The 14,481-nt window shown below is 41.1% G+C and overlaps 1 protein-coding gene across 2 annotated transcripts in view; it reads right to left on the bottom strand.

Moving 5' to 3' along the window:
* Positions 1 to 620: 620 nt before the first annotated feature.
* The window catches only part of LOC110978045 (uncharacterized), a 31,943-nt gene continuing 18,082 nt past the window's right edge, over positions 621 to 14,481 (bottom strand). For both annotated transcript variants that reach the window (XM_022232685.2, XM_022232686.2), the window contains exons 4-5: positions 3,236 to 3,370; positions 621 to 2,514 (exon numbers count right to left, since the gene is read on the bottom strand). In XM_022232685.2, the coding sequence (XP_022088377.2) occupies positions 2,050 to 2,514; positions 3,236 to 3,370 (600 nt within the window). In that variant the 3' untranslated portion in view covers positions 621 to 2,049. The remainder of the gene's footprint in view (positions 2,515 to 3,235; positions 3,371 to 14,481) is intronic.

Below are 14,481 nucleotides of genomic sequence, written 5' to 3'. Positions count from 1 at the left end.
CAGGCAGCAGCTGCCGCATGGGAGGGGTAACATGCAGGCAACACGTTGGCCGAGTTCATGTCTAGTTGGCCGAGACGATCCACACTTTTGGCCGGTAAAGTGTTCTTACAGAGAACAGAATCAATTTGCTTTTCGTTCGATACTTCTGGTGTCGTGGAAATGTAGCGAGGACAAATATCTCCTTAGCAAAATATTTCCACACTGAATGCAATTGATTGCTTTGTAGATGTTTGAAGGACAAAAATGTGTGTACTTTCTAAACATAAAACCCCTTTTGGCTTCGAAAAGAAGGAAATACAACTGATGTGTACCTCACACGTGTGTGTATATCCCAACTCACAATCGCAGACGCCGTAGGTATCCTGCCCACGCTTATCTCACATGCTTAGTTCCTGTCAGTTGTCTATTTCTGATCGTAAATGCTCGAATAATAAATTGGCAGATTGTGATTTTCATCGTCCGTGGTTGAAGGATACATACTCAACCGTACCCTCCCAACCCAACCAAACCCAGCCTAATCGCATCAAATTTAACCATGACGTGCAAGGCAGTGAAATAAAATTGAAATGGAATGGAAATAAAAATGGAACGATGCAACAAATCACAAGAAACAAAGGATGTAATTTGAATTTCTTTATTACACTTCGGCAATCACCACCGTATGGAAGAGAATAACGCGTGCAGATGCTACACATGTGTAGTCATCGAGAATACTTGACATTAAAATGTAATAGTGCTTGCACATGAATATGCAAATAATAGTATAAATCAAATCTACTTTAATAAAGAATACCAAAGCGTTGAGGATATTGCTTCAAAATTTTGAGTTCAAAACATCATGAATCTACAACACTAAACTCAGGAAGCGTTGTTCTGGCAAGTTTGGAACGTTTCTATCACGAATTTAGCAGTAGGCAGTCAACTCTGACAAAGGGTATGTCTAGCACCCTCTGTTGTTGATTTTACTGATCAACCTTCGTCTTAAATTTTCGTCGAATCTGTTAAAAATTACTTTAAGCAGTTTTCTTCTTCTTTTATTGAACAACTTGGTGAATGAAAAGTCTCTAAACAGTTCTTTCAACTACTAAAGTCCACAGGAGAAAATATGTTATTTATTTCAGAGAATACATATCACCGAAGAGTTGAATTTAGATACAGAGAGGGCGGTATTTCAAACAAGAGGCGAGAAAATACATGTAGATACAGAATGTTCGAAAATCATCGCAGGATACAGCAGGTCTAATATACTAAGTGATCTTTGTATGACACTTGGTTATGAAAGGCACCGGAAAACGAAGATGATGGTTAGTTATTGCATTACTACCTGTCTGCAAACGATTACAAAGGCATTTTCTTGAAGTATCAACAATGTCATGACCCAAAGTTGAATCTACTGTCGCTCATAACGATGTCAAATTGCAGTCGAATGTTACGCATTAATATATACCGCTCTGCATGATCATAATACTTACCCTGAGTGCTTCCAAATGATTTCTAATAACATCTACTCTACAGAATATCCCCTAACTAAACAATGTCCAATGCACCTCCCTTCTCAAAGTCAACGCTGCTTTCGTTTTCTGGCTCAGCAAGAAAGCAGCTGTGGCAATTCTTCAGCAAGCCCATAATCACGCGCGTTATGCAAAACAAAGTTATCACATGTCAGACGAAAGGCAAAATTTCACTTATGAGTGACACACTTCCAGACAAGAAATCTCAAAGGTGTCGAGAAATGTGTTGATTACAGATTTTACACACACAACGGAAAGGTTCTTTTGGGAGTCTACCTGTTTAAGACTTAACAGAGAGCCGTTGAGATGCTTGAATACAAGCGGTTGTTGGTTCTGATGACATTAGAGATTACACAAATTGTGCATGATGATATGTTGATGCATAATTCCTCGAATGCTTGATGCATAGCTCATGCATTCGCAAACTAGTTAGGGCTAAGGTTTCGCCTGTTTAAACTTCAACAAGCAAACAAGCCGTGGTCGGTAAGTTCCACAAGCTCTGAAGTCTGCTACACAAGTACATGTAGGCACATGTTCTCTACGAGTAAGCTCCAACCATGGACATGGCAACGCTGTGTTCCTTGGCTTTCAGCCTCAAGGCCGCAATACTGCTGCTCCGCCGCTCAGTTTCAACCTCCCCAAGACCTTGGGGTAGAGGTGCCACGCCTGTCGTCATTAATGTACCGGTGGATGGCGCCATCATACCATTCCCGAGATGCGACTGGGAGGTGGTAGGCGAGGGCATGGACGTTGAGGGCGGCATTTGCCCGTACTGGGGTAGGCTGGAGTTGGACATACCCATGTAGCTGGGCAGCATACCCTGGGGCGCCATGCAGGAAGTCAGTCCGTTCATGAGCTGGTGACCGCTAGAAGGGTTCTGGTGTGCGTGCGGGGAATAACCATTGCTATTCTGCAAGGGCGCCGCCATCGACGGCGGTGAATGCTGACTCGGAGACAGTGGGGGGCCAAGATTATTGGGTGACCACGAAGACGAGTTCGTTACCTTTGAATAAAACACAAGCAAAATAGGTCATTAATTCAATAAAATGGGCCAAAACTTTGGCTGAAAAGATTTCAGGAAACTTTCAACATCTGGTACAACTCATCCACCCCCACTTATAACAGTTTTAGCACTCAAAGGCATTCTGTGCATAGAAACACTTGTATTAATCACCAAACAGTGGAAATAATCTTGAAAGAAACAAGATACCGGTACACGGTGTCTTGTTTAAACACAGGGACGTTATCTTAGTACTGGCATTGCAAAAAATGAAGACATCTATCGTAGGTATGTTCACCATTTTATATACGAGCCATAAATAAGTAATCTCGACGTGGCATTTTCGACACCTCTACCTGAAGAGACGCAGCGCCTTCTCGTATCCTCTCTGCAATGGCTACGCACACTTAACTTAACATCAATCGGAGGTGACAAGTTCTAAACATGTATGTACGCGTGTGCGTGTACAGGTAACGGTTTGGCACCGCGTGGTTTACAGTTCTGCCCGCCGCCGACTAAAGAATAACTGGGAGACAAAGGACTTCAGAAGAGGTTGTAGCTCTTGACCTTTTTTGTTAGGTCAGTCTTACTCGGTAATGCATGAATGTATCCTTGGTCCAGGCTTCAGGTACCAGAAGAGTTTAACTGTTCCACAGTTGGAAAGACGGTTCACAGAAAATGTCATTTTGGTCTTTGGTTGATGCTTAAGGGGATTAGCCCTTACCTGGTGTGGGTAGCTGTCGTTGCGTGGGGCCATCGGCATTTCATAGTTAGTTCCTGTCGCTATGGCTCGCATGTTGGTGAACTGGCCGAATCGCTCCCGTTTCCGCCATTTGGCGCGTCTGTTCTGAAACCATACCTGAGAGATTGACGCAAATCATAGAATGCAGAAACCGTTATTCCGAGCTCGTATGCTAATTCGAACACAATAATTTTTGTGAGGGCGCTCCTTCAATCTGAAGCACTAACGGTACTGTCCAACAGACGCACTCTTCAAGACAAATCGTCACATGTTCGTATATGAAAATAAAGTACAAGGTATTCAGAATCCCCCCTGAGAGATGTACATGCTTAACAAAAAAAATGCTTGGGAAAGATCCTCTCGGAAAACGCTTAGCGAAACGCTGCAATGGCTTTGCAACTCCAGGTAGGGGTGGCATTTCCGGGTATTTTTAGAACCGGGTACCCGTTTTTGTCAACATCGGGTACCCGCGTACCCGGAAAAGGGATCACTTCACTTAATAACAAATGGCATTGCGCGCGACCCCGGTGGACCATGTGCCCGAAGCAGGGTTTTGTACACAGGAACCAAGCAGCACATTGTCCTAAACGTCGGAGTTAATCTCTCCTACTTTTCTATCAAACGGAATTGTTACTTTCAGTTTGCAAATTGTCTTTTTTGTGGGTACATGAAGCAGAAAAACAAAATTTTCACGAAGAATTGAACATCTGAACAGACGACAGAGCTGCAAACCACCTACGCACCAGCAACCGCTCAAAGGAAATGTCCCGGGTGCTGCATAACCAGTACACGCGGAATGCACGTACACATATGGTGAGCGCTGGTCTTGTCACGCCTGGACCAGGTCAGTGCTACGTATGTCACGGGTTAAAAAGGTTTTTATGTACAAAAGTTACCTCCGTAACTCGAACAATGCCCACGCCAGTATGTCCACTTCTTTTGATTTTTTTTTTCAAAATAACCGCCACTAAAATGCTTCAAACGGCGTTGGAAGTATCGGAAGTCCATATAGGGTTAGGAGCTATCATTGCCAAGTGCATTTCTTTTCTCACGGGGACCAGTTGTATACACGTTGCATAAACCATAGAGCTAGCTCTATGCATAAACCAACGTTACCTGAAACTGCAACAAATCCTTGCTTTCAAGCTACTGAACTAACCTGATTGCTAACGCGGGCCCAATTATAGTCCCATTCAGGCAGTCCAATCGCTGACACTGCAGCGGACATGTGACCGCAAAAGGAAAGATCATGTGACCACACATAGGGAAGCCCAAGTGAAAAAAAATAGGACTATGTGCAGCGCTTAATGTTGTAAACAAGACGAAGCGATACGCACGTTTGGCCACACGAAGGTACCACGATAAAGTGGTTTATTTTAATGGATAATTCTCTTTATGATAACTCCATTCCCCTGAGATTCGAGTTGTCGAGATTTTAATGTAAATACTTAGACAAGTGACATCTGACTGGTCGACTTTATTATGACCTGTTACCAATTCCCTTGCTTCGAATGAAAGGAACACCTGTCAACATTTCCCTTGCTTCGAATGTAAGAAACACTTCTATTTGAAATGCTTTTGTGCATACAGAAAACATCCTGCTTTTTGTTCAATTCCTCATCCACAGTTCTGCTGAATCACAGAGGAAATTCATATTGCTTTAATTTAAAAGTAATTTTGAAACTGAAGTTTGAATGATGCTTACGGTGTATTTCTTGGTATCAAAAGATAAACTGGTTCTCTGACTCTTTGGGCTTATGGAGCACATTCAGTGCTTTGGTTACCAGCTAACAATAAGAGGCTGATCAACTGCACAATTGGTGCGTGATCACTACTTACTGCATGTGTGGAGTCTCAGTACCGCTGGAATATTACACAGTCCGCTCTCGCTCTATCGTCAATCCCGACATAAAGTAATTTTCATTCATATTGTTTGATTTGACAAAAATACTCAAACAGAAAGCACTACTGTACCACTTCCGCACAAAAGTAATTCAGGCCGACACGGTTTGAAACTTACAAATACAGTCATGCAAGTGTACATCAACAGCGCTTCCACCTCAGGGGACCAAATTCCTTCAGTCTCTTGTTCATATAGGTTTGGTACAGTCATTTTCCTAGTTCCAGATCGCAAAAATTATTCAGTCACATTGCAGCTACAAAAATAATCATATTCAAGTGAAATATGGTCAGAAGTCAACTTTGTGTTTTGGAGATACCTCTTTTTTTTTCAAAATCGAAGCTTATACATTTTGATTCACAGGATAGACGAAAGTGACGACGACACCTTTCCTTGTTCTGGATCGGTTTCAGATCGAGACAAAACTTCTTCACGAATAAAAGGTAAACATGCGAAAAATCCATTTTCGGCCACAACCTTTGCAAAAAGTTGCCTTTCTAATAAAGAATTTATTAATTTTTGGAAAATTGGATCAAAAATAAGAATTCCATTGAATTAAAAAGTAGAAATTCCGTAAAGTTTGACCCGACTTTTCAACCGTACATACAGCGAGCTATCAACGGTACCTCCCCGTTGACGAACACCTTATGTCAAATACATCTCTGCTGCGACCGTGTAGTTGCAAACGAATTTGCGTGATAACAACGCACGATCCGAAATTAGGGGAAAAGCTTTCAGTTTTCGGTCAATTAACAAAAAAAAAGAAACTCTAAAGTCATTTTGATTTAGCAGACATTAGATGCAACAGTTTATATGACTGTTCAATCTAAAAAAAAAAAGTACTTGTATTTTGAAATCACACAAAGTACTGACCTATCGACCGTGAATTTTAGTGGTTTTTCGCTCTTGTGAACTGGGAAAAATCCGGAACTGGCATTGAGTAGGAAAACAACTGCAGTACAACGGGCGGAGTGGATATAGAACAAAATTAGCTGTTGATCTCCGAACTGAAGTTTTATGTATGACCGCGGGACCGGGTTTTCAGCGGCATTGTGATTTTTCAGCAAGTCTGCCCTTCAGTATGAAATTTCACAGACATTTTATACATGGATGTTTGTTTTTAATTTATTTACTTTTTTTCTTTTTTTTTCTTTTTACGGATACCTGGCCCGAAAAAAACGGAAGCGGGTTTTGATATTAACCGACAGGTACCGGGCACAGGCCTAACTCCAGGTCCCTTGTTTATGGCTCTTTTTTATATCAAAAAATAAAAATAACGATCACAAGTGATTTTGGAGCATCAGATGTCCAGTGGCGACACATTTTCAAGAAATAAACGAGGAATTGTAGCCGAACACGTCAACATTTTGCCCACAGTTGTTTAAACCATCAAACTTCGCCGGAAGGTTTTTCCTCGGATGACTTTACGATTTTTCTCAGGAATACGGATATGAAGGATAAAGGTACATTCACAAGGACTGTAGTAATAAAAACTCCATTTCATTCACCCTTTAAAACATAAGAGGGCTGTTTTCATATCTGAAAAGGAAACCTATTTGTTTGTTGACTGCCTGAGGTTACCGACCTGTCGGTCATGCAGGATTTATGCTGATTCCGGACTGGACCAGTTGTTGCCCAGTCCGAAGCGGCAATGAAAATATTTCCATCTCGATTTCGATTTGTTCCTTCCGAAAAAAAACTTCTATGAAGTCCAAACGAGTTTCCCTAATGTGCAGCCCTTGGGGTGTAATTCGTTTTAAGTTCGCCCTTGAGAAATTCGATGGCTAATAACCGATCTTCCCTGGGGAATTTCAAGAACAAACAACAATTTTTGTTCTGATATGAAAACATGATGCAGAACCGCAGAGGAATCTCGGTGTTTTTCGGTTTACATTACTTCAATTTAAAAAGTGGGTCGAGATTCTGGACGGCAAGAGAAGTTACAAAGTTATTGAAATTCTGGGAAATGCCACAGGGGCAGTGCGTTTTAAACTCTATTTAAACTTAAAATTCTGTCCATTCAACATGTTGAATCACGAAGCAGGGATCCTATCGTTCTAGGTGCTAAAACGTGATTTGTTGATTTGGTTATTGTTATTTGAAAGTCCAATTTAAAATTTACTGCGTACTATCGTGGAGTTTATCAGCATACCGATAAGTGATTTTAATGACCACCGTGCAGCACGGGTGCCCGTCTCTGACCCCGAGCGTCCCCCTTGTTTCGCCCGGGCTTCATGACTAATTTCCAGGGCAGCAAATCAACAGGCACCCGCCAACTGCAACAGGCTCGGAACACAAATAAGAGCCCAAAACCCTAAAGTCCCATTAGTAACTTGTCACTTGCAATAACTATCAACAACCTTCATCAGCCGAGGGGGGTTACACGGTCACCGACTCAGTGGAGGATGGAACTGCGGTTTTCCTTTACCAAAAAAATGCAAATAATGAGGTCAAAATTTAATTGAAAAATGGGAGAAACCGGGCAGACTTAATCTGTCTGCGGAAGAGCTGGAAGATTTGCGTCATGTCGCAGGAAATAATATGGGCAGATGCTTGTTTTGCTACGGCTTGAACTGGTCAACCATTATTCTTTGCAACTTTTTTCGCCCTCGTGTTTAAATGTTAAGTGCATGCTTTATAAGATGGCAACAGAGATGAGTAGGTTGTAGAGCCCTCACTGCAGAAGTCATGTCAACAATGTTAATTAAATGGTCAAGAGGGCGGGCTTTGCATGAGATCTGACACTGCTCTGTTAATTAACGTACCTTCGCTCACTACCGAAGCTGTTATACATTTGCTGTCATTGTGTATATTGTTTCTCGTTCATGTAAATAGAGGAGGCGAGGGGGCATCTGTCGTTTAGGTTTTACTTTAATACACATCAATCATTTACGGTTCCCAAGAGCTATACAGAAAATGATTCCACTTCAATAACAGTTAGTTAGTTAGCTTAGCAGGGTGAATGGACATTAGTTCAGACCGTAAATGTTTAAAGCTTGAACCTTGTTTGATCTCATATTCGCCCTTAAATTACCAAAGCTAGCTTTCAGTTGACGTTCAAGCACCAGACTCGGTCTGAAAAGTAGGGACTGTGAGATTGCCATGCGATAGTAAGAAGCGGCATTGCGTGTCCAGGCCTGCACGGGACGTACATTTTTGTAATCCCTCAGTGAAACTGAAGTTACTTCGTGAGAAGATCTAGGCCTGTACGAGTCTTTACCACTTTTAATGTCAGTCGCTGTTTCCAGGATAATCGACACAGGCGTGGAACCGAAACAAGTTGGTTTTGGTATGCAGCTGTAGGTTGAATAAACCGAAATTGACCTGATGATTTTCGACTGTTGTTCTCTGATGCAGGACTTGATCTATTGTATCGATTGAGGTCGAAAAGGGCTCCCAGAGCAAACAATTAGAGTAGGGCCTTGTTAACCACCAGTCAATTCTCTTCAAACCGCGGGCTGAGCACATTTGAACACTAATAGTTGGGAGCACCCAACTTGATTTCTATTACATTGTTTACAACCGGAAAATGCGAACAAACACACCCAGAGAAAGTAAGCCGACTCCTTTGAAAGACTCCTTTGAATGTCTGTGTTTGAGGGAATGGCCTACTCGACGGGCTTTGTAATGTAACCGGATAAATGTAAACTAATTATTGAAATTCGACGAATGTATAGTGCAAAATTGACAACCAGAATTAGAAGCCATTACTGCGGTAGCACAACGCTAGTGGTCAGGTGGTACGCGCGTTACTTGTCTCTTTGACCAATAAGGCGTTGTGATTTGCCAAAAGAACGCTTGAGTCAGGCCGAAGAATGTGCCAGTGCACAGCCACTGCAAGGTTATTGCGTCTGATCGCATTGGTCTATGTAATAATGCTCAGTACTATTTAATGAAAGGCTCTGGACACAAAAGTTGACCAGTGTTATTTGAACCAACAATTCCAATGCATGTATTTCCAGTACTAGTGTTAAATACCAAGCAAAGGTGGTGTTCCCGTGGACTTGACAACCTTGCGATATTCTGCGCCAGGCCACCAGGGCCCAACACTTTATCCCCTAAAAATGCGGTGGCTTTCTGGATTCGGTCATTCCGAGGACCGTTCTGTGTTTTGTCATTTCCCCTCACCTTGGCTGGAGCAGACTCGTAAATTTCCCTCCCCAACGCGTTTACGACCGATCATAAAAGCCAGTTGGCGCCTATAAATTCGATTGCAAAAGGGTCCCCGTGGATTCACTAGCAGGAAGAGACTACGGAAGCACTCCGAACCATACGGTTTGATACTTAACAAATGAGCTAATTTTCGACATTTACGCGCCGCGATTGGTGGCTGAGAGTAAGCGAACTATAACCACGGTTTAGAAAATGATTGACAAGCCGTGTTGCCAAATCGGGTTATGCTCTAGCGCCCTCAAGCGAGATCACTGTTGTGTTGTTTAAGTTGTATGTCGAGATTTCCAAACACATCTCAAAATGTTTGCTTTGTGTTAACTCCGTTAATGCTGTGTTGTACGAGAAAGACTTTATGAAATTTGTTGCACCATTCTCGGGTGTCCAACGTCTAACATACTCATTCTTATTGATACCATTCACTGCTTGTCTCTTGCAGGTGTGATAGACTGTTCTTGATTGGCTTACTGATTGAATTCGGTCTTAGTAATCTAGCATTTCAGTGAATCCGTCGTAAAACAGAAGCCATTTATTTGTATTAGATGCTGCAAATCGTTTGCATTGTAATGACGCCAAAACACAATAACGTCATGGTGAACCGGAATTGTAAACAATAGAAATAATACATACAAAAGTCAGCACATCTGAGATTTCTTTTAATCATCCGCCTACAGATGAAAGGAAGTGCCATTTAAGTTTAAACCAACACAACTCGCAGGCACTCACACAATCTTCTTTTAAGAACTACTGCAGTTTCCCACCTCCCTCTCCGAAAAAAAGCGTGGCTCAGTTGATTGAATTCCCACGAGGTATAAATCCATTTAAAACGACATTTAGAAAATTCACCAATGCCATTTAGCCTTACTTAAACCGCGACCAAATCCCACGAGCTCAATCTGGTGAGCGCATAAAGCTGCACGCTCTGGAATCCCTTTACTGGTGTCAGCAGCGGCGGCGGCGGCGGCCAGACATCAAGGGAGGGATAAATCAGCACAGCTTGGAGAGCCCGCTTACATTTTTGGCGGGAATCTGAGGATCAGTTGTCGTCTGCTCTGGCAGTTTAATTATAATCCTGACCTCCATATCGGAGCCTTCTGGCATCCGGTGATCGTTAAAGGGGACCTGTAAGCATTTGAATCATCATTCCTTTCAAAATAATGTGGAAAAAAGTTTCAATAATTCTGTTTTTCTTCACTCTAAAAGTACATCATCTATTTCAAGGGTTGATATTTTGTTTTTTTCTTTAAAAAGTTCGACTTTTTTAAGTAGTTTTAAGGGAACGATGGTTTGCAGTTTTTGTGTCGTCATTTGAAGATGTACATTTGCCTTATTCACTAGAAGATGGTGGGCGAAGCTAACCTCAATAAAGAAACTGAAATTATCCAAATCCTAATTTACTTTGCATTGGCTTCTGCAGAATACCCCGAGTGTTGTATTCTTTAGCATGTATGCGTTGCAGCACTGGGTGAAAGTAAAAAGAAAACAAATAAACTTTGACAGCACAAATTGCCAGATCAATTGACAGCCATGGCGACTCAACAAAATTAACACCACAGGCAGCAGAGCAGTGAAAACATGATTCACTTGAAAATTAACACCAAGTATCAAGTAGTTTGGTGATTGACAGGGACGGTAAACGGCACCACTTCCTGATTCACTGATCCGTGTATCCGGCCGGTAGCGTGTGTGATGCGTTCAGAAATTTCTCGCCTTCCTCTCGCCAAATCCTTTTTGCTGCATTTAGTGTATACACACAACCATAATCAATTGCAAATGCAAGAGAAGAATCTCGGAAACATTTTATAAACTATAGACTAAGACTTTCATTACCAGTCTTAAAGTCAACTGAATATCGTAAATATCGTTATCATGATTCATGAAATGTTTTAAAGCATCTGGAACCTGGGAGCCAACTTTGTCAAAATATGCTCGTATTTTATTTATTGATTATTCATCAGCTTTTAATACCAGAATGCCCTCAAAGCTTTATCAGAAGCTGATTGATCTTAATTTACCGGGATCTTTATGTAAGTGGGTTCTAGAATTTTTACTGACATGTAGACAGATTGGTGGAATCGATTCAAGGTTTTTAAACCAATTGTGAGTACTGGAACCCCACAGGGTTGTAGTCTTTCTCCTTTATTGTACAATTTACATATGATTGCAAAGTGGAACATCCATTTAGTGTGATTGTAAAATTTGCTGATAATTCTACCCTGACTAGTTTAATTTGTAATGGCGATGAATTTAGTTATCGACATCAAGTATCATCTCTTGCAGAATGGTCTGAATCGAATAATCTTGTCTTGAATGTTTACAAAAATAAGGAAATGATAATTGATTTTAGCAGAAATAAAGGTCCAATTGAATCAATTGTCATTAACGGAAGGAATGTGGAAATTGTAGATTGTTTTAAATTTCTCAGCACGTGCATAATGAATACCCAGTCTTGGTCAACTCAAGTGTCTGAAAATTTGAAAAGGGGCCAACAGCGTTTGTATTTTTACGTAGACTCAAATCCTTGGTGTGAGCAGACATATTTTGTTTAATTTTTATAGATGCGTAATTGAATCTGACCAGCTCTATTATTGTCTGGTTTAATGCTACTCCTAAGTGTGAAATTGATAGATTGGATCGGGTGGTTAAAATGCGTCACACATAATAGGAGTTCAGTTGGATGACATGAAATCGATTTATGATAGGGGAATGAGGAAGCGTGTTCAAAATATTGTTAATGATATGCATCATCCAGTAAATGAGTTCTTCCATGTGATGCTTTCAGGAAGGAGGATGAGATCAATGGGTGCATAAATCAACCATTTCGGAAATAGTTTTATGCTATCACCCGTGCGTGTTTTTAATAATGGGAATTTTGAATCATAAAACAATTATGAATAATTGGTTTTGGAAACAGATTTACACCATTATTTGTCTGTGGTGGGATTTTATAAATGAGTATGTGTAGGCCTATAGTAATTGTAAAGTTTGTTTTAATCTCCGTGGTAATTAGTTTAATTATTTTAATTGTATGGTATTTTTAATGGAGTTATTTGTATGTCTATGTGAGTCCAACATTACAAATTCCTTTATTTTCTTTTAATTATTGGTTGAATAAATTAATCTTGAATTTTGAATACGATAGATAAAAGAAATCCTCCAATCCTACAGAAATAAAGAATGCAACACAAACTCAGGCACACCATTGGGGATTTTAAAATGTGATGGGTTTTTTTTATAATTCCTCGCTATTGACACTGACAACGTCAGAGCACGGTCAAACGACATTGTCAAAATGTTAAACCATTTGTTGTCTTATAGGCTACGCCTACGTGAAACAAGCTGCGTCGAATCAAATCAAAACACAATACGGAGCAGGTCGACGGAATCCATAGACGTAGTTGTTGTAAGCGAGTCAAATATCTTCGGTTGGTTAAATACTGTTGCTGAAGAATAAGAACTGCACAATATTCTTCAAAAATAAATGTTTCCCTTTAGAATCAACAGTGAAATCTCATTCTGTTCCTTTATTAACTCTGGACCCAAGCCCAGACTGGCGACTGCTTTTGATGTTTCCCCGATAAAGTTCGCCTTGGGGCTGGAACAATGTTCCTCTCCCCCAGCTGGCTGGACGTCCCACCGCGTCCGTTGTTTTCGTTCGACAGGGCATTAATGAACAAATCCCGCCCGGCATTTGCACTGTGCACTCTGGCGAAAATAAGCTTTTCCGGAAGGAGGCGCGTTTTTGCCACATTTTTTCCCGTCTACCTTGTCTTGTCCCTCGAGGTTACAGACTCGACTTCTCACACATTTTTCTCAACTTGTGTTTCGAGCAATAGTGTTCCCGGGAATTACAGCTTGAGGCGAGGTCAAATGACGTATGTTCTGGCCAGCCATTTTTATTGTAACCACTTTACGGGTTTATTTTACAAGCCCATTAAACAAAGTGCTTGCAGTATCAACCGTGGCTGCATATTTCAAACACCGTTTGATATTATGACGACCTAAAGGGACAGAATGTAGTAGATTTGGTATCAAAAGCCCATTATTTAACATTATAGCGAGAGCCTATGATTTCGCTGCATTCCCGAGCAAGAAGAGAAAAACAAATAAAACAGTTCTCTCGTTATTTATCTAGTTTTCAAAAGTTCTTTTCCATCATCAGCCAGAGCTCTGTGAGTATAGGCGAAAGCACCAATCTGTGTACGTAGTGCACGTTACGAATTCGGGGCATAGACAGATTTTCAAAACCGAACTTTGGAAATGTACAAGTGCCTTGTAGAGTCACTTCGAATTAAAATAAAGGTACATTTTCACAAGGCTTAAGTTAAATAAGTATATCCCCACAACAGTGTAGAATCTACAGAACAAATTAGGCCTATGCATTACAATTGTTAGATGTTTCATCTCGTGATGCAGAAACACTGATTTCCCTAAATGATTCGCTGAAATTGCTTTAACTCCAAGGTAGGCCAGTTGTTCTGTACCGGTCAGGTTCAGCAACTCCATGGGAGGCCAGTTGTACTGTACCGTTCAGGTTCAGCAACTCCAAGCAGGTATTATTTGTAGCTCCCCACATTTTTTCCTGTCATTTCACAGGGCGGGCTACGGAATAGAAGCTTGAAGGTTTTGCGCTTATAGTATTCATCTCAAAATTCATCTCAATAAGTTTTTTGTGGAAGAAGTTTGGTATGACTTGAATGTAATCAGTGGTATTTTAATAACCGATTTCCACCTATTAAGCCTGCCGATTCAATTGATCCATTTTAGCAAGAACAATATAGGCGCACATGAAGGTTCCTTACAGACGGAATTCCTCAAATTCACGATATGGTTTTGACATTTTACCTTAATTTCACCCTGGCCTTAACCCAGAAATACCCGTACAACACGGCTAACAGTGAACTGTGGTTTCTACAGATAAATATGGGAATTGAACACAGTATATCATAAATGATCAACGGGACCGCACCCCCTCAAAAAAAAATCAAGAAATAAACATCTGCCGCGAGGGTTTTTGCCGCACAAAAACACCGAGGCGGAAAATTGAGGCTGGGCCTAGCCCCAAGAGGGAGGCCCCCAGGCCTGAGAATAGGGGGAGGAGGGTCAAGGGGGAAGACTTGACACCAGATTGTCTGAAAGGGGGTCACCGGGTTAAACG

The sequence above is a fragment of the Acanthaster planci genome, linkage group LG20, assembly GCF_054643075.1.
Source record: "Acanthaster planci isolate LZ-2023a linkage group LG20, COTS_SCS, whole genome shotgun sequence".
NCBI lineage: Eukaryota > Metazoa > Echinodermata > Asteroidea > Valvatida > Acanthasteridae > Acanthaster > Acanthaster planci.
This window is presented reverse-complemented; position numbering and strand designations above follow the sequence as displayed.